Source organism: Ostrea edulis, chromosome 1 (assembly GCF_947568905.1).
Source record: "Ostrea edulis chromosome 1, xbOstEdul1.1, whole genome shotgun sequence".
Classification (NCBI taxonomy): domain Eukaryota; kingdom Metazoa; phylum Mollusca; class Bivalvia; order Ostreida; family Ostreidae; genus Ostrea; species Ostrea edulis.
In genome coordinates this window covers 12,009,955-12,031,863 of record NC_079164.1, presented here as the reverse complement: position 1 = coordinate 12,031,863, position 21,909 = coordinate 12,009,955, and the positions used below count along the sequence as shown (strand labels likewise).

The 21,909-nt window shown below is 34.7% G+C and overlaps 1 protein-coding gene across 2 annotated transcripts; it reads right to left on the bottom strand.

The window, feature by feature from the left end:
- Nucleotides 1-139: 139 nt before the first annotated feature.
- On the bottom strand, nucleotides 140-21,797 carry LOC125664080 (sphingomyelin phosphodiesterase 4-like). Of its 2 annotated transcripts, XM_048896602.2 has the most exons (18): nucleotides 21,741-21,797; nucleotides 17,553-17,639; nucleotides 16,433-16,642; nucleotides 16,020-16,116; nucleotides 15,304-15,523; nucleotides 14,914-15,070; nucleotides 14,073-14,144; nucleotides 13,822-13,866; nucleotides 10,340-10,485; nucleotides 9,097-9,187; nucleotides 8,661-8,773; nucleotides 7,862-7,985; nucleotides 7,307-7,346; nucleotides 6,586-6,755; nucleotides 5,745-5,963; nucleotides 5,135-5,254; nucleotides 3,173-3,301; nucleotides 140-683 (listed from the first exon to the last, which is right to left on the bottom strand). In XM_048896602.2, the coding sequence occupies exons 1-18, from the start codon at nucleotides 21,771-21,773 to the stop codon at nucleotides 357-359; spliced, it is 2,400 nt and encodes a 799-aa protein (XP_048752559.2). In that variant the 5' UTR covers nucleotides 21,774-21,797; the 3' UTR covers nucleotides 140-356. The 2 variants fall into 2 exon arrangements, with proteins under 2 accessions (XP_048752559.2, XP_048752560.2); XM_048896603.2 differs by lacking the exon at nucleotides 13,822-13,866.
- Between the last annotated feature and the right edge of the window lie 112 nt (nucleotides 21,798-21,909).

The window sequence follows — 21,909 nt, the reverse complement described above, 5'->3', positions numbered from 1 at the left end:
GATAAGATCTCTATTTCCAGTTTTGTTTATATCACAACTTTCACTTTGGAGTCTGAAAAGTCATATCATCTAGCAGTAACTGAGAATTTGTAACAGCCACAAAACTAACATTGTGCATTACAAAAAGTTGAAACACAGATTAAATTTGTGCATTATTTTATTTTTCCACAATTCATTCAATTTTCCATACCTTTTCATTATGTCCACAGTTCATTCATACCATTAATTTGTGTCCATATAAATCCTCTCACAATTAATTAGCATAGATACCATATAAATCTTCTCACAATTAATTAGCATAGATACTATATACGTCCTCTCACAATTAATTAGCATAGATACTATAAAAATTTATTTCAGTTCATTTTGACGCTAGATCTGTGAATCATGGCAGAGAAAAATCCATACAATAACACAACTCCGATCACACAGAAGAAAAATCCCACCGGTCCCACCCCCCACCACAAAGTCAGCACAAGGTAACACAGTCCAACGTACACGAGAGTGCGGTAACTCGCCAGCGGTCGTAGACTGAGTCTGGGTAGCTGAAGTGTTTGTTTTCTTGTGCTTGATATCGGAGAATTCAAATTACTGTTTAATGGAAGAGGTGGGGCAAAATAAACCTGTGCCATTCGTCCTATTAAGTCATTCCTGTCACACAAGTTCTGGATATCCTGACCATACTGTAAAAGAAATAGTGACTTTGACTTGCCTTTTGGCATGATGAAAATGTTAGGCTTTCAGACAGACAAGGAAATTAAGACATGATAACAGCACAAAAACTGCAATATTCATCTTTAGCTTTAATATTCTTAAAATTCTGATTATACCATACATTCTGTTTCTTTAGCGAGTATATGATTTTGCCCTACATGTTGTATTTTGGCGATTTCCAAAGATTTATCAAAATAAAATTGGCTAAATTTTAAAAGTACATCAGTGTACATATACATAGTACAGTTGTATAAATAAATGGTGGTGGCGTTATAACAGGGTTTTACATAGCGAGGAAAATGGGACTTTGAACTTTTTTGGCGATATGCGGGGGTGGCATTATAACAGGGGGCAATATAGCGGGGGATCACTGTATTTTTGGAAAACTTCAACCCGTGAAATAACTTTTGAATGGCTGATGCTGATAGGGCTTTCATATATCACATCTGTACTCTTATTGACAAAACCTTCTTTAGGTAGCAAATTTTTTTATCTCATGACCTTTCCCTTAGGTTTGGCCTACTTTTGAAAAAAATTAACCTTGGCCATAACTTTTGAATGATTATCAATAGGGATTTCATGTCACATGTGTATTCCCTGTGACAAGATCTGTCTTTGGGTACCAGAATTACATTGCTGTCATAAGGGGGCATCAGTGTTTCATAAACATATGTGTTTTTTCTGTCTCCTTTGTCTCACAAAAACATAAAAAAAATAACATTTCTGATATGTTTAAGGGCTGTTCCATTAAAACATATGAGGTACCCGGGGACGGCAATTAAAAAAAAATCTATGGGTGCTTGTCATTGGTAGAAAATTGCATATATGGTGGGTACCTACTGCCAGAAAACTGCATCTGTGGGTGGTTGTTTTGATAAAATCTTTATTTTTCACCGAAACTGAGAGGAATGCAACAAGAGAAGGGAAGGGTTGAAAGTAGAATGTGAAACAAACGCCGTTTTCTGTCTTCATTTTATCTCAGTCGATGAGGTTCCGCGATCCGGTTATCGTTTCCAGTTTGACTCTAAAATTATAGCGACCGGAAATTAGGATTATCTCCCTTGTCCAAAATGGAAAACGAACCGTGCTCGTCGTCCATTGAAACGGTTTTTGATTTTTTCTAGCTGCAATAATGTAGCCCTATCCAATTTTTTTTTATTCCGACGTTTTCGGGATGAGGCTACAATTCCATAGGATCTCCGTAATGGTGCAAAACAATTTTATGAATAACCGATAATAAACTCTGCACTGTGTATTAGTCCCAAATGTTGTTTACACCAAAAGGAGTACCAACTTTGTGCTCGGGCATGTCTAATAAAGGTGTTTTTCATTAAATATATTGTACAGCATGCAAAATGTCTTCGTCTGCTCCGCCATGCTTGTTATCGCGAAATCTCATAGGTGGATCTAATGAAAAAGCTAAACATTGACAATCAGCACGAAAATGTAGTTACTTGAGCCACTTCGACAAACAAAGGAAAATCATATTGTTGCAGAAAGAATTTACACTCTGCTGTTCGGTTTTTAACTTGATATTAAATTCAAACCTTTTCAATACCGACGAAATAGCTTTCGCCTCCATACTTGTCCATTAATGTAAATACTACTTTATATGACATATGCAAATGACTTGACAATCGGAAGTTGAAACTTCAGTACATCAATATGAATCGAGAAATTGGAATTTATCGAGATTGTTGAAAACGGTAGAATAGAGCCTCACAAATCTTAAGTCGCAGGTTGTAAATTTATATATTGACTAAGAAACATAGAATATCATTTTATTTATGTAAAGAGACACATTTTCTTGTTTTTTAATACTCAAAATACTAGTCAATTTTAAAACTTTTAATAGTTGTTTTTCAACATTTACAATACTAGACTTTTTATGAACAGGTAGACTTATAAAATTAATTTAGTTCATCATGTTTAAGAAAGACAGTCTTGATAAAATAAATTGATGGTTCTATGATCAAGCTTCATTGATGGTCAGTTATTTGAATGGTGATGACACCCAAGATACTCTTCTCTTTACTATCATGCTTGGGAACATCTGAAAATAGACCTCTATTCAGGGGTTATAAATAGTCATTCATACATATTGAATTTAAAGAAAATGTGTATTTCAAATTTATTTCATTCTATGGGTGGTGCCGCACTATCTAAAATTGCTTCTGTGAGTGGTCCCTCATTACATTTTTATGCTTCTATGGGTGGTTACCCAAATTTTAAAGTGCCTTCCCCGGGTACCTCATATGTTTTAATGGAACAGACCTAAGAGCATTAATCACACTCAAATTCTAATTACCGACCAGATGAGATGGAGGTATTTCACATCCATATTTTGAAACATTCAGTTTCATGCCCAAAGAGCTAATTGTTGAAAATTTCATAAATAACTTCCTGTTTCAAAATCATTCTACATATTGCACCTTATCAAAATAAATCTGCAACTTACCTGAGTATTGATAAAGTTGCAGAAATAATGAAGCACTCGAACTAATGTGGCATTTTCAAAACTTCTGATTGGCTGTAAATCTGGGTCACCCTGATACACCACATCAAACTTCCTCATTTTGTTCATCAACTAGAAAAAAAAATGTATAAACGTAAAATATTTCATGCACTTGTCACTTCTCCCACATTCTTACAATTTAAAGCATTGTGAAAGCGATGGTAGAAAATTACCATTAACCCTTGTGTGATATCTACCGAGTCAGATACGGTAGATTCCTTATTTTACGCGAGTACTTAATATGGCTAAATGACTCGTATACATCAATTGCGTGAACATGAATTCGTGTGTAGTCTGTTAATCAAGAGTTCTTGCATGTATTTTAGCAACAGAAAAATAAAAGTGAATAATTTTATTATCATCTACACCATCATTTACCACTATCTAGTATCTACCACATCATTTATCTCTTTCAATATCTACATCATTTATCACTATCAATGTCTACCACATCATTTATCACTATAAATATCTACCACATCATTTATCACTATAAATATCTACCACATCATTTACCACTATAAATATCTACCACATCATTTATCATTATCAATATCTACCACATCATTTACTGCTATAAATATCTACCACATCATTTATCACTATAAATATCTACCACATCATTTACTGCTATAAATATCTACCACATCATTTATCACTATAAATATCTACCACATCATTTACTGCTATAAATATCTACCACATCATTTATCACTATCAATATCTACCACATCATTTACCACTATAAATATCTACCACATCATTTATCATTATCAATATCTACCACATCATTTACTGCTATAAATATCTACCACATCATTTACCACTATAAATATCTACCACATCATTTACTGCTATAAATATCTACCACATCATTTACTGCTATAAATATCTACCACATCATTTACCACTATCAATGTCTACCACATCATTTAACACTATCAATATCTACCACATCATTTAACACTATCAATATCTACCACATCATTTACTGCTATAAATATCTACCACATCATTTATCACTATAGATATCTACCACATCATTTACCACTATAAATACCCACCACATCATTTATCACTATAAATATCTACCACATCATTTATCTCTATAAATATCTACCACATCATTTATCACTATCAATGTCTACCACATCATTTACCACTATCAATGTCTACCACATCATTTATCACTATAAATATCTACCACATCATTTATCACTATAAATATCTACCACATCATTTATCACTATAAATATCTACCACATCATTTATCACTATAAATATCTACCACATCATTTATCATTATCAATATCTACCACATCATTTACTGCTATAAATATCTACCACATCATTTATCACTATCAATGTCTACCACATCATTTATCACTATCAATATCTACCACATCATTTACCACTATCAATGTCTACCACATCATTTATCACTATCAATATCTACAACATCATTTATCACTATAAATATCTACCACATCATTTACCACTATAAATATGTACCACATCATTTATCACTATAAATATCTACCACATCATTTATCACTATCAATATCTACCACATCATTTATCACTATAAATATCTACCACATCATTTACCACTATAAATATGTACCACATCATTTATCACTATCAATATCTACCACATCATTTATCACTATAAATATCTACCACATCATTTACCACTATAAATATGTACCACATCATTTATCACTATAAATATCTACCACATCATTTACCACTATAAATATGTACCACATCATTTATCACTATAAATATCTACCACATCATTTACTGCTATAAATATCTACCACATCATTTATCACTATAAATATCTATCACATCATTTATCACTATCAATATCTACCACATCATTTACCGCTATAAATATCTGACCTGATGTCTTCCTAGAGGTGTTAATAAAAAGCCCTCCTTTGTCTCTTCACAGTCGGGGATTCTATCAGACGTCAAGGAGTGCTCTAAATACGATGACTGATCGAATCGAGGAGACTCGATCTACAAATATCCCAGAGTTGTCAATTCTTAAAAATGTATAAGTACATGCAGTAATTGTACTTTGGATTTTCACTGAATGTGGAGGACAGTCCTCAAAATAACATAATCCAGTGGACCGTCAGATATCCAGATGCCAGATATCTGGACACTTTACCTTCCAAACAATTTTTCTGCAGTACAGTTTTTTAAAAATGTTATTCTGTCTTGTCATCTGGAATTCCGCATTACGGATCTGGACAGTCTTTTTTACCCCACAAAATGCATTTTTCACACTACATTTTGGTTCATTTATCCAGACGGTAATTCCAACTCAACTTCAATGTTTCACACTGGCATACTTTTCATGGAGTGCTAATGTGCTTCCAGAAGTCTGCCAGTGTGAAGGACCACAGTTCATACAATCATGTATATTCAAAATTGAAATTTATACTAGAACTGTACTGGTAAATACATGCTCATGAATCCATTACCTGCATTATTTTACTCTTACCTCGGATATGTAGCATATATTGACAGCAGCTGTATCTAAGTAGGAGTGAACTTTCTTAACCTCTGAGGGAGACATATCCCCCATGCTGTGGTCATCCTGGAACCAAGATGACACATCGAATATGGCTGCTAATCCCGATTTTTTGGTTCTGTTGAAAGATTCTTCCTGGACTGAAAGAATCTGTTTGGCAACTTCTATATGTCCCAAAATAGCTTTCATCTACAAGTTTACACAAATATGACTGATTTTTGAGCTGTAAGGTGTTTATAATGTGTAATATTTGCTAGTCAGCCAACATATACATGTACTGTATATAAACAATATAATGACTAGTTTACAATGACAAATATTCATTAGTCAGCTGATATATGATACAATGTATAAAGAAAAAAATTATTGATTTGCAATAACAAATGATTCCTGAAAAAAATTGTTTGTAAATCTCATGAATATTTTTTGCACGTGAAGGTTTACAGAAGTTACATTTAAGATATTGATATTCCATACACATATATACACATACACATATTTGATATTATTCATGTATAATTCATAAAATCACTGCTTGTGCATAACATATATTGTAAACATGAAAATAAATGCATGGTGTAAGTATTTGCCAAATTTTGTGATGTTATCACAAAATTTCACTGATGACAAACTAATCGCAAAATTAATTCCCACACAAATTAGTTGTCAATACCTTATTTAACTTTACATTTCTTGAATTCCACAAAATCTACATTCACATGAACAGCTCGGGAACAGTTTGGTAGTACATGTATATATGTGTGAAAACAAAACTGTTGTGTAATCAGTACATGCATCAGACAGTACTGACCGTGTGTATCATCTCCTTGCTGTACATCCTACAGTATTGGAAGCCGGGCTTCTCCAGCTCCGAAATCTGAGTGTTGAGGGACAAGCTAGCCTCCGGCGAGATGTAGCTCCCTCCCAAGTCCGGGTGCCCGGGACGTCCCATCCAAATAGCATTGCACATGTCCCTCTCCGCTGGAAATAAAAAACAATATGCACAAACACATTAACGCTGCACTTGGTAGCCATTGATTAATTCCCCGAACCTTTTGAATTCAGTAGATTAAGATCTGAACATCTCGAGTTATTATACTAACAAATCATAAAGTTACAGAAACTTAAAAAGAACAGACTTTAATATCTAACAACACAGGTCAAATACTAGATACTCTTAAAACTCAGTGGCACAATAGCTTGCTAAATGTGAAGGTAAAGGTAGGGAACAGTGATCAATCTCACAACTCCCACAAGGAATACAAAATAAAGAGTTGGGCAAACAAGGACCCCTGGACACATTTAACTTGACTTTCACTCGTACATTTACATAGTGTAGATTGGATGGTAACTGTCAGTAGAATTCAACTTTAGTGCAACTGGATCCACAACAATAAGCCTTGAGACAAAATTAGGTTCTACATTTTATTACAAGTTATGCAAAATGTAAACACCATGTGTTTTCAATTGCAAATACAGTGTGTGTATATTACACAATATAAGCAAAACTAAAGTTTAAAAGCATGACACACCTCTAAATATCATGTTTGACAGGTTTGGCAGACTGTATACCTGTAAATAAATCAAACTTAATCTTACAAGTCATACACATGATAAACAGAAACAATATGAAATCATAAGAGCAATGTCATGAATGAAGGCTTTTTAAGACCATGAATTTTATGATCACTGTATTTTCTACACTGAAATACATTATCACTGACTTATTACAAAAATCAATCATTTGAAATTTAAAGATCAAATATTTTGAACATGATAGGTCAAGAAAAAACTTCAAGATATCCAGGGTTTCAAGATATTGAAGTTGAAATACATAAGAAAATATAGTAGGAACTTCCGAATCACTTCGCCATATCCATGGTATTTGAGAATATTCAAGATACTTAACTTCAATTGTATATGAAAAATGATGAAAATCAACATATTCAAATTTAAACGTAACCTAAAAATGTGATCATTATAACGAGGGATTTTAACAAATTGAGAACTGCACACAAATGTTGAGGTTCGTGAATTTAATTGACGTAATCACTGTGGAATGTAAATAAAACAATATTTGGGAGTACCTTGTTTGCTCTGAAGAGCATGCATGCATTGAACTGAGTAGTGAGGTCCATTCTAAACACTCTTTGTGTAAATTCCTGGTGGAGCACAGTGTAAAACAACAGGTTGTCTTCTACGAAGGAAAACCTACAAAGTTCCAGTACAAGTTACTATCACAGTACATTTACCTACAGAAAGAAACCTACCGTGTACAAATAACTATCAGTACATTTACCTACAGAAAGAAACCTACTGTGTACAAGTTACTATCACAGCATATTTACCTACAAAAAGAAACCTACTGTGTACAAGTTACTATCACGGCACATTTACCTTCAGAAAGAAACCTAACGTGTACAAATTACTATCACAGTACATTTAAGTACAGAAAGAAACCTACTTTGTACAAGTTACTATCACAGCACATTTACCTACAGAAAGAAACCTAACGTGTACAAATTACTACCACAGCACATTATCCTCCTAACAAAAGAAACCTACAGTGTACAAGTTACTATCACAGCACATAATACCCCGCAAAAGGAAACCTTCAGTGTACCTTTTCCATCAGTTTATTCCTAATGAAACACTAAAATACCATTTTGTAACCATATCCATGTAATTAAAACAGCACTAGCACACAAGTAATGAGTAAAAATTTCTGATCTCCAATTTGACCATTAACAGTAATGACCACTTTGACATTGATAAGAATTTGACTATTAACAATACTGACCACTTCTGACGTTGACAAGAATTTGACCATTAAAAGTACTGACCACTTCTGGCATTAATAAGAATTTGACCATTAACAGTACTGACCATTTCTCCTCCACTGTTTTGCTGTCATTAGCGTCACTGTCTCTGCGTCCAGTCGATGACTTACTGAGAACGTACCGCCAAGGCTGTATATAGGTCAACCAAGTTTCTAAAAGCTGTATCAAATAGAAAGATCAAGGACTTATTTTACAAACACTTTCCAGAATGTAAAGAGCTTTTCGCACAAGTTGTAGTTTGTAAAACAACATTTTAGTTTACTGCTTTTGTTTTATACAACTGTACATCTACTTGTATGTTCATGTATAAGAAAGCTTTTGATGTAAATTGTGTTTTGAAATCTACATTTCAATTGAATTCAATATGACCGCGAAACTTACCAGTCTGACTGCAAAACTTACCAGTCTGACTGTGAAACTTATCTGACCGCGAAACTTACCAGTCTGACTGCGAAACTTACCAGTCTGACCGCGAAACTTACCAGTCTGAAGGAGCAGTCCAGTGGCCACCTATCAAAACCATGGCGGAGAAATGTGTACAATTTCTTCTGGATGACGTGAGGAATGAGTGATCTGTCAACAAAAATCATTTTAGTTGAAGAGAAATCCTACACATAATGCAGGCAATATTTATAGTACAGTGTCTGTGTTCATTGAATTTGCTCTGGACATGTTGCATTCTGTTGTTGCACAGTTGTAGAAAAGAGCTGGTCGTGTCAGCGAAACTCAAAACTGGCTTTAATTGGTCGTGTCAGCGAAACTCAAAACTGGCTTAAATTTGTCATGCAATGTTACATTCTTCATACATGTTCTTCACACCAAACAGAACTAGAACTGCCGTAATGGGACTGAAAAACCCAGCGGGGCTCATCCAAATTGGAGCACATTTGAAATATTGTATAGCTGAAGATCGGAAAGATTTTTACAAGTATTTATGGTATAAAATAAAGTGGAAATGCAGATATGAAAAACAAAGTATAGCTCTTTGGTAACCAATTTAAATCTACACTTAACTAGGTGAAATCAATTGAGGAGGAATACTACACCAGATAAATTTGATATGGACGAAAAGTGGAGGGTATGTACAACACTATTTTGAAATTGAAAACTTTCAAATTTACTTTTTTTTAGTAAAAAAAAATGCAGCTTTAGATAAAAGCAATCTGGGGAAAAAAATGAAAACCACTGCTGGACTCGGAACTCGTAATATACAGATTTGCAGTCAATACACAACAAGGCAATCAAATCTAAAAGGAATAGACAAACATTGATAACATTTGTATTTTCATTCATGATTTAAAAGGAGGTCAGCCATTATAACAATGTAGTATCCCTCCTTAAAAAAATGATGAAACCAAAACATCCCCAAACATTTGTTTGTAAGATAGAATGCTGGCTGAATGTACATACATGTAAATATCATGTAAAATTTAATGACAATTACTTTCTCAAAATTAAGCACATAAATCTGAAAAAACCAGGTGCACAAGTTTACAGAGTATTCATGGATGGAAACCAATAACCTACCCACCCACCCCCAAAAAAAAATCACTTGCAGGAGGTAAATTAAAAATTTGAAAGAAAGCCTTTACTATACACTGTGGCAAATGATAGTATCCTTGACATTGTACTTCTCTGACAGGTCAAGGTCACACCAATTTTTCCACAACTCTGCTATGAAAGCTCTCAAAATGAGGTGAAGGATAAGAAATACTATTCTGCTACCTTTTGAATTCATCTAGCATTGACGGGATGTGGCTCTGATATGGAGAAGAAACCACCTCTGGCTTCACTGTGTTGACAAAGTTATGGACATGTTTTACCAGCAGTCTCACCAGGCGGACATGATTCGTGGTGGGCATGAAATTCTCCTGAAAGATAGCGATGAACTGTTATCCGTGAACTGAAGGTTTTATATACAATATTTTTTTAATGTCCTAATGCCTTGTATGACTTTTACAAACTGTGCTATATATCGTGTACCTTACAATATTTATATTTCCAACCCTTTTCTCCTCTTATGATAACCCTTTAAGCTCCAATGTGATAATTTTTACACAGCTTACAATTGGGTGTAAATTTCTCTATTCATGCAAAATGAAAGGTTAGTGGGTGGGGTCTATGGAAATCAATATGGAATGCCATGTGTATTTTCAATTTCTATTAAGCAGTATTTTTGATATGTCGATTCTATATTTTTATGCTTATTTTTAGGTTGCTCATTATCACCGAAATTTTATTTAATGGCTTGTTAAAAAAGCCCTCATGAAGTATGATTTCGCCATTGAAAGAGTGACACAAGCTCTGAATCATTTTTATGAATTTTTTGTGATTTTTTTTCCAGAATGATAATAAAGGTCTGCAAATAAGAGATTCTATTGTCCAAATTTGTTCCTTTAGAATCACATAAGTTTTAACTGTGTTGCAATTACTTTGACGTTAATTTTTCATTTTGACTAGCCAATTGGTCTTGCAATCGCTGTTAACGTAGATGGCCTACCAAGTATTGTTTTGAAAGCTCTAGCAACACTGGTTTCTAAGTTTTTAAATCATTTAATAATCATATAATAAAACAATAATTGACACTTCTGATGTCAATATGATGCTTTAGTTACATCATAATATCGTACTCCTCAGGTACCTGAAGCTTTGTAGTAACCCCAATAACTGTAAACTATACAATATGATATCAATAACTGTAAACTACACAATATGATATCAATAACTGCAAACTATAAGATATATCAAATAACTGTAAACTATACAATATGATATCAATAACTGTAAACTACACAATATGATATCAATAACTGCAAACTATAAGATATATCAAATAACTGTAAACTATACAATATGATATCAAATAACTGTAAACTATACAATATGATATCAAATAACTGTAAACTATACGATGTAATATTAATAACTGTAAACTATACAATATGATATCAATAACTGTAAACTATAAGATATATCAAATAACTGTAAACTACACAATATGATATCAATAACTGTAAACTACACAATATGATATCAATAACTGTAAACTATACAATATGATATCAATAACTGTAAACTACACAATATGATATCAATAACTGTAAACTACACAATATGATATCAATAACTGTAAACTATACGATGTAATATCAATAACTGTAAACTACACAATATGATATCAATAACTGTAAACTACACAATATGATACACCAGAAAGCCAGGAATGGAATACATCAAGTGGTCTGTGTTAAGGACATACGCGACATTTCTGACATTTTCTCTAAAACTTTTTTTTTTTTTATCTCCTCAATATGAAGAGCTCTTGTATGATTTCTGAAAAAGGTTTAAATTTTGGAGTGTAGTAATATTACCATGCATTGTATATCGACCCGGGTAGTTCAGTGGTTAAATCACCTAACTACTGGTAGCACTACAAGGGTCCAGGGTTCAATACCCGTTTGATTTGAAATTATTTATCTCCTTCTTTGCTACAGTAATGTTCAAGTTTAATAATACATAAGAGCTGTATTTACATTTTATACTAACTCTAAAACAGATGAGATTTTTTGTAGAAACAAGATAGAATACAAGTGAATTGTATGTGAAATGTCATGAAAAAGTATGTGTTATTGAGAAACGTCGCACATATCCTTAAGGACAGATATTTCAAAAGCTATACAAAAGCAAAAAGGAAATTTTTTATATTACCTTACAAATTATAAATGTACTCTTACATACATGAAAGGTGAAGATAATGAACAGTGATCAATCTCATAACCCCCTATAAACAATACAAAATAGATGTTGGGCAAACATGGACCCCTGGACACACCAGAGGTGGGATCAGGTGCCTAGGAGGAGTAAGCATCCCCTGTTGACCGGTCACAACTGCTGTGAGCCCTATATCCTGATCAGGTAAACAGAGTTATCTGTAGTCAAAATCAGTGTGCCAAGAACAGTCTAACAATCGGTATGAAACAAGTCAGACAGCATTTGACCCAATGATAGGTTGTATTGGCAAACTAGATTGTTATAACGACCATATAATTTGCAAAATGCTGACTTTAAACAAGACTGTTGAAACCCCTGTAACATCAACTTGTTTGTCAGTAGCTTGCCTCGATTTAAAAACTTACCATACACAGAACAAGCTCTTGCGTATCGAATTAGTTGAGAGATACATGTATAAACACCATCTGCAGGTGATAATGGAATATTGCTACATAGATATGAGAAGTTGACGATGGAGAAGCTGAAATCATCCCGTTTGTCATAAAGTTGAGTTGTTAGTTTGCCGTTAATATCTACTTTCAATAAAATATCGAAGTATGAAGCAGAAGTGGACAACTCTGTGGTGTCTTTTATTTCGAGCTCACACGGATATATCGAATTGACATATGAATAAAAGTATTCATATACTTAAAGCACAAATTGAAATGGCCCGTTCTTAAGGCAATAAAACAAATTATCTAAACATGAAGTCCTTCGCTCAGAATCACCTTGGATATCGATCACCCTGACAACTTCTGAATTTTGTAAACTTGTCTTAACTATGACAAAAATCCTCACAAGCGACAGCAGAATTATAAATACCGGTATTATAACTAGGAATTCTAGAACTAGGTTATCGGACAAATGATAAGTTTAAAGTTGTGGGTTCAGAATGACCTTGACATTAGGATTCTGATTGAACCCAGCCTGCAAGTTTGGATTAAATTCAGTACAAGTATCTTGAGAATTTTTATCAATATCATTGCATGGTCGCAGCTGGACAATGGTGGACAGAGAAGTGACCAAGTACATGTATTCAAAACCAATATTTAATGAAGATGAGCTTCTGCATCTTAATCCAAGATGGCAAGTGATAATGCATCATACACATGTACTTGTACACACATGCATGTTAGCTTTAATATATTTCATGTTCCCGTTTGAACAAAGTTCTGTAGTTTTATCCTATCAGAATCAGACATGCAAAATATAGTATCCTTCTCAGCTGCTGTATGACAACTACGGACATGCATGCTCATTGGTGCCGCTCAAAATCCATTCAACATTTAAATATTTCTTTAAGCTTTAATCACATATAAATTTTAAGTCCGACAAAAACCCTGCTTCAACGATCTATATGTGATGTTATAAGCCAAGCTCATCTGGCTTTAAAGGAAGGCAAGACAACATTAATGCATAAGTACCAAAGTACTCACAAACCAGTACTGGTATGGTCCCCTCGGAAGTCCTGGACCATAAGGCTTGTCAGATAAAAATACACTCCAATATCACAGTCTTCTCTCATCACTTAAAACATCTCTTATCAAATACTGATTTTATGCTCTTTTTTTATTTTTATATAAAAGTCACATGAATTTGAAAAAAAAAGTTATTGTACTTTTCCTTTAAAAAGCCAAATACACTACAAACATCATTTTTTAAAAATGTTGGAGAATCAAACACTTACTGAAGCTGTGTGAGAAAACGACTGCCTGTCAATGCTGATTGGGTTCTGGTTCAACCAAAACTCTGCAAACACCTGAATAATATACATGTACAAGAAATTTACAATTGCAGGAAAACAAGAGATTCAGGAAGAACAATGCAAACAAACCTGCATCAAGACACCATCCTAAAAAATGTATCAAGTTGCATTTAAACCTGAACTCACTCCATAAAAGGCAGGAAAACTCACAAATTATCATAATATTCACAATATTACCTACTGAGTGCTAAGTAAAACTCATGAACTATCACATAATATTACCTTCAGAGTGCTAAAGAATCAAAGAGTAAATAAATTTTTGCTTAAAACTTGATTTGCATTTATGCATTTTCTATGTACAGTATATATTTGTAATGCTTCTTTCCATTTCAGATGAGAATATGATAAAATCCTCAAATACATGATAAATCTTCAAATACAATCTGATTAAAATCAGCTCCTCGATCCGCTCCTTTATTTCTTTTGATTTGTCGCTACTCGAGTAGCGACAAATCAAAAGAAATAGAGGAGTGGATCGAGGAGCTGATTTTAATCAGATTGTCTTCAAATACATGTAAATATATACCATATTATCAGAGACTGTTGAAATACTTTGATTTAATAAAATGTCCATATCTACCTATTTAATGGAACAAGGCAAATGAAAACAGAATGTATACAATAAGTGTTAGGTTCTGTTTAATGGATATCGGATCTCCCTAACAATCCTTTCCCAACACTCAAGAGATCACAAAGTTGAACAAGATTTACACACACTTTACATACATGAACTAGTAGATTTAAAACTTTAGATCACTTTGACCTGTATCATAGTGTCCGATCGATATGTTTCAGTTGTCTCCCCCTGACTGATGACGGTAGCTGTCTGGACATGCTGCTTCTGGGCCGACACAAAGCTGGACTTCAGGAGACTTGGACGCTGTGGGGAGGGGGGTGAGGAGGCCATGTTGAAGGACTTCCTGTCACAGATAAAGGTATCTTCATGTACATAATGATTTTTTTATCATACAGTAAAACAGTTATAGTGAACCCTCCTGCGTCGGTGAAAAACTGTTCATTATAACCAAACTTTGTTTTATCCAATAAAATTTTCCATTATTTTCATCTCCAAGGGGAATAGATATCACAAATAAGCATGAATTTGTTATAAGCCTGAATTTGTTATAAGCGTGTTAGCAGTCTTATTAATTACCCAGCCATTGGAGAATGCATCACTGGACTACGGACAGGGGTCTGAACTGTGGGCATCTTGGGCAGGCTGTCTTTGTTCAAAGGTAAAAAGTAGTTCAGATAATCTTCGATCAGGACGGGGTACAGGGTGTCTGTTATGTTGCTCCAGTTAGTGCTGTGTTTCTGAACATTGGGATTGACTAAATGGTACGCCAGATGAAACATGTACAGCTCATAGGCATCTGATCAATAGTCAAGGTACAAAAAATTAAATCTAATCAATCATTAGACAAGTTTTGAGATAAAAGCTCATCTGTGTAGGAGGTGCATTTACTGCTACAATGAATGCCTAAGTAGGGCAGAGTACACTTAGTCGCTGAGGAGGACTAAGGAAAGCAAACAAAGTGGTTCTGTTTAGACTTACATGTAGGAAACGTATATTGTAATATACTTTTAATATGTTTTACTACTGAAAATATAAAACCAATGTCACATTTGAGAATTACCTTTTGGTGAAAATATGTATTAAGATTACAGACACATTTGGGTGCAAATTTAGCTATTAAAAATTTGGCAGCATGATACTAAACTGCTAAACTATACCGAAAATATCACCCCGTGGGAAAAACCACAACACGGTATCTCGAAACTTGTGTATTGTCTTGAAGGAACCAAGAATTCCTCTCCATTTATAACCAAATACATCTGAACCAAGTTATCCCCACAAGAAAAGGATACTAAGGACTATGATTGGTCGACCATAATTATGATACTGAAGTTTGTTGGCATAAAAGATCGGTAGACTGCCATCTTCAATTAGATGCTGGGTTGGAGACTAAAATGAGAGACAAGTTATTAGTAGTGCTAGTGCTACACATTGTAATAACTGTAGTATATCACAAACACATTACAGCAAAGAAAGCAATCTCATTTCCGTCATAGAATATAAATATTACACAACCTGATTTGCATGAGAATTTGTAAATAATTACTTGATTTAATAAATTGTAGTAAATCAATACACAACTTGTCAAAGAAAAAACAGTAGGAACATGAAATTTTTAGGAAATATTGTCAGGCTTCTTTCATTTAATTTGCTCACAAATTGGGTTAGGGGTTAGAGTTTATCAGTAAACATCATCAGTACTCACTGGTAAGTTGTTCATGGGAAATTCATAGAATGAATCCATCATCAGGGTGTATACAACAGACAGGAGGGGTCCCTCTGGAGCTAGTAGTCTTCTAACGTAATCGAAGTCCTGAGGGCTGGATGATCTGCTGATCAGGTCCAACCCCCAGCCTGGGTCCAGTCCATACCCAAATATTTTCTCGAACAAATATGGCAGGATGTTCTTCAATTCCTAAGGAAAGCAATATTCTTAGTATAATTGAGCATTTCTTTTAAATAAACATACATCGGTAGACATTCCAATTTTAATTCCTCATTTCTCCACTTGGAGATACAGAATCAGAAAGCAAGCTGTTAAATAGAAAACTAAGTACAGAGGAACTTGTACTTAGAATGCCTACAATTCTGTATCTTACTCATCTACAATTGTATCCACAATCACGTAAAAGAATACCTACAATTCTGTATCTTACTCATCTACAATTGTATCCACAATCACGTAAAAGAATACCTACAATTCTGTATCTTACTCATCTACAATTGTATCCACAATCACGTAAAAGAATACCTACAATTCTGTATCTTACTCATCTACAATTGTATCCACAATCACGTAAAAGAATACCTACAATTCTGTATCTTACTCATCTACAATTGTATCCACAATCACGTAAAAGTTTAATTTGATATTGAAGTGAACACATTGATTATCAACATCCATAGCTGCACATATGTAGCTCTCGGAGGGGGGGGGGGGGGGGGGGGATTAGGACATACCAGAGAACTAAAGATCCATACCTTTATATGAAAACCTTACATCTACAGCAGTTTTTCCTGTGCACAATTGAGGTATGTCCCCACCCCACAGAACAATAGTTCTGCAGCTACAACATCTCATGCTCCATAAACTAGCCCAGGTATCAAGCTCACATTGCTATTTTCAATCATACATACTAGAACCTCAGATAAAGTAAGTCCATTACCAGGTTCCACAAGGCAATGGTGCTAGGTTAATACCTTCATTTCTAGGTCATGTTCACTTTATAAAGTGATGAGGCAGAAATCAGGCCTTGAGTTCCAAGTCATGTTCAGTTTATAAAGCCGCTTAAGCGATGAGGTAGAAATCAGGGGAATCTGCATACCTTAGTACTTGTGTTCCTTAGAAATTTTTCCAGCTCTATACATCTCTGGTGTAAAGCTTTCACAGCATTCAGGCTTTGAACTTGTGACTGAAAGAAGAATTTGCTATATGATTTGATTAAAATCATAATTTCAATCTTACAACAAAAGCGTTTCTTGGGTTCCATTGGAAAAATATCTATAATAATTATTCAACTTCCTACAACTACGTCACATAATTCATAACACTATAGATGTTTTAAAAATTTTTTTTTTATTAAAACAGTGCAATTCAAAACACAGAAAACTAGATTATTTTTGGCATCAAACAAACATTGTTCTTTTTGGTCAAGTTATCAGGAGGAAGGTCGGGTCAGTCTTTGAATTTAGCAGCTGGCCCAATAAAATTTGAGTTTGTCTTGTAAATTTATTACAGATACAAGACCGCCAGGCCTGTGCTTTTCATCAATATCACTGACTTTCTGCTAAAATATTAGAGGGAAAATTTTAGTCAAAAGGGATTTCATTTGAATGTAAGCATGAGAACATGGATTTCGACATTTTGAATCTCGTTTATCCAAGTCCCATGGGGATCCGGGTTAGAATAGGTCCTCAGTACCCCTAGCTTGTCGTAAGAGGTGTGGCACAATAAAGATCTCTCCCTGCTCAAAGGCCATAAGTGCCGAGCATGGGCCAAAATTTTGCAGCCCTTCACCATCAGTGGTGATGTCTCCATTTGAGTGAAATATTCTCAAGAGGGACGTTAAACAATATACAATCAATCAATCCAAGTTCACATCATTCTGAGATTTAACATAATATACGTAAAAGCATGTAAACCATATTTTCTCTATCATATAATCACTCCTCGGTTGTACGAAGTCTCCTATCTGCCTACATTTACAAATTGGCTAAATATCATGTCACAATGCATTTTTTATATCAATTGTGTTATATTTCCCACATTCTACACGTATCAACATTTTGCTACAAGTTACATCCCTTTGCAGGGTCAGCCAAAGGTAAAAAAATCAAGTTTTCCTTCTTTACCATACCAAATATAAGAGGTTACTACTTTGAATTATGGCTAATTTAATCATTAAATTTCATACAAGTTTATGGATTGCCCCACCCTGGGCATTATTGTAGTTGACTGCAATTGATGGGAAAATATCAAATGTTAAATATATGCTACTGACCAGAAAATTACAAAGGCCAACATAAGGAAATATTAGAGATGGCGGATAAGGGATGTATCTTGCGCAGTGTTGCTACGTGTATGAATAAGCAGATCAAATGTCGGAAGTCCTGTAACAAGATGTTAAGATGCTTTGAAAGCTGTCCGTACACATCCCGATATTTTCAGAATTTTTTAAAATCCTGTTGTGGATATAAATAATAATGCCAATATAATTTGCATCACACTCAAACACGGGTCATACCATAAAACATATTATCAACAAGAGGCCCATGGGCCACATCGCATTGCTCACCTGAGTCACCTTGGCTCATATTTTAAGATTTTTCCTATATATTCGCATGTAAAACTTTGATCCCTATTGTGGCCCCAACCTACTCCAAGGGGCCATGATTTTTTCAAAATTGAATCTGGACTAGGTCAGGAAGCTTTCATGTGAATGTAAACTTTTCTGCCCAGTGATTTTTCAGAAGAAGATTTTTAATGATTTTCCCTATATATTTGTATGTAAAAATTGATCCCCTATTGTCGCCTCATCTTTGCACTAACATGGACGCCAGAAGGGAAGAGGAGAACTGGAAGACCAAGGAATACCTGGCGAAGGACAGTCGAAAGCGAAAGGAACAATCTCGGATGGACCACTTGGCAGAGAGCTGAAGTTGTGGCAGCAGACAGGTCAAGATGGCGAGGGATGTTGGCCGGCCTCAAGAGTCCATAGGGCCCAGAGAGGATATGTATGTATGTATGTATGTATGTCACCTCATCTTACCCCCGGGGGCCATGATTTTAACAAACTTGAATCTGCACTATGTCAGGAAGCTTTCAGGTAAATTTCAGCTTTTCTGGTCCAGTGGTTCTTGAGAAGAAGATTTTTAAATGACCCCACCCTATTCTTGCATTTTTGTGATTATCTTCCCTTTGAAACAAATTAGAAAGCCCTTCACCCAAGGATGCTTTTGGCCAAGTTTGGTTGAAATTGGCCCAGTGGTTCTGGAGAAGAAGTCGAAAATGTTTTACAGAGTCAGACGGACAGACAGACGACGGACAAGTCGATCAGAAAAGCTCACTTGAGCTCACTTGAGCTTTCAGCTCAGGTGAGCTAAAAAGCGGAAGGGGGTTTGGGGGTCCTTACCCAGCAGGGTTTCTAGGGCAGCACCCCTAGATCAGGGGTAACTTGTAACTTTCCAGAAAATGAATTCTGTGAACCAATATTGAGGTTTTAAGCTTCATGAAAATGTGTATAATACTAAGTAAGTATTGGTTCCCTAACCTAGTCTTAGGTAAAGGTCCTACACAATCTACCAACACTTGAATGAAAGGTTATTTAAAAGCTGGACCTTCGCAATGGCCTTAAACATTACTGTCATCTCTTTGAACTACTGTTACAGAAATTTTTGTAGGCCCCACGTGTTTACAATCAGTGTATATTCTGCTGATTGGGTGATATCGTAATGATTCAACCAATCAACGAGAAGAATTCAATAAGGAATTACTGACCGCTATGTAAAATTCAAAGTCAAAACCGGATATTCCAGAAATTTGTAAACGGTGATGTTTATTGAACAACCTCCAAATTTCCTGAAGGGGAACCATTATAAAGAGAACGGATTTTTTTCAGTTTGGAAAGTGAAATTCCGTTTTAAAGCAGAGAAAAATCATGTCTGTATTACACACTGATATGGAGTGATGATTGTAATCATAGGACTGAAAAGATTCACCGAAATATCGATACTGTTTAATATAAATGCTCGATTCAATGCTTCATCAGATCTTCAGTTCGATATGTTATTCAAAATCCGGTTCGGTAAAATACATCAGGCTTGACCCATACTTATTTTTTTCACATGCATGAGGTACAAAATAGCGTCTGATAACTGTCAAACTGTTGTTATCCTCGAGTCTGACAAAAACAATGATGAACTTAATCAGTTTAAACTACAGAGACAACAGGCATTTAATCGTTTGGAAACAGTTTTGATCTTAAAATGGTGACCATGAATCTTCGCAATTAAATTTTTCTTCAAAGTTATTATTGGTTTCTTCTGTAAAATGTACCGTATTGAAAATATTAAAATCGCTGCATCAGTATTGCAATATGTATCATATCGTGAAGGGGGTGTATCATATCGTGAAAGGAATATCGTTTCAGCCCTATATAATCAGATAGTGTTTCTATCGCATGTAAACTATAATTTTGACCAAAACTCAATAACTCAATGGAGGCCTGGGTAGTTCAGTGGTCACAAGTCCTGACTAATACTACAGTCCCCAAAATTTTTCCTTTCCTATACTGTAACGTGTAGCGGTCACCCAGCCAAGCGCTGCAGCATGATCATGATCACACTCGCCATTGCTTAACTTTCATGATTAAGAAAGAATTTTACCACATCACTAGAAAAGCTACGTCACTAGCGAGAGCAGTACAAGTTCCCTCTTACAGGTTGGGAACACTTCCCCTATAGCAAGATCTTCTTGCTAAAACACAAGTATCCCTCTTTAGCGAGAAAGTAAACATTACCACAAAGAGGTGTTTTGGTGTCTTGATTGAAAATAATGGCAAATTCCATGCAATGCGGAATAAGTGTGACACACACTCAACATGACACGCATTGTCTCTATTAATTGACAACAAAATAAAAAAAAAAATCTTATCAACGTTGCTGCGTATGAGGAAAGGAGGCTGTGCGCATCTTGGGTGGGGTTTTTTTTTGGATTTAGATATCTATATATTTGCAGAGGTATCGGACATTATAGCACTTCTTCTTTTCACGTGAATTAAGAAGAGATATACTCCACGGGTGTGTTGTACGGGGTATATTTACTCTCACTAGTAAGGATAATCGCATTTTCGCGAGAATATCTCGCAATTGTGGAAGTGTTCCCAACCCGTCTTCTGTCCGTTACAATACTACAAATTCTTTGATATCACAGTGTATCTGAATATAGACAAAAACACATTAACGTACTTTGCACGTGAATAAATGTATAGTGTAAAAGGATTCAATATAATTACCAAAATATGACTTCCAGTCATGGAAGCCGCCATTTTTTTCAAATTGTATTTTGAAGTAGTTCGATCATTTATGATTCGTATAAATCCTCCATATAATCAAAAACCTTTACAATAAACATATAGATATAAATTTATGAACTTAACTACACGATTTAGATGCATCTTATAA

Bases quoted from the DNA above. Each gene is read 5' to 3' on its own strand.
- LOC125664080 (XM_048896602.2), bottom strand. From the start codon at position 21,773: ATGGCGGCTTCCATGACTGGAAGTCATATTTTG. The intron at 15,524-16,019 runs GTATCCTTTTCT...ACTATTGATCAG, and splicing joins TCGACCAATCATAGTCCTTA to ATGCCTATGAGCTGTACATG. The intron at 3,302-5,134 runs GTCAGATATTTA...TTTTTTTTCTAG, and splicing joins CACCTCTAGGAAGACATCAG to TTGATGAACAAAATGAGGAA.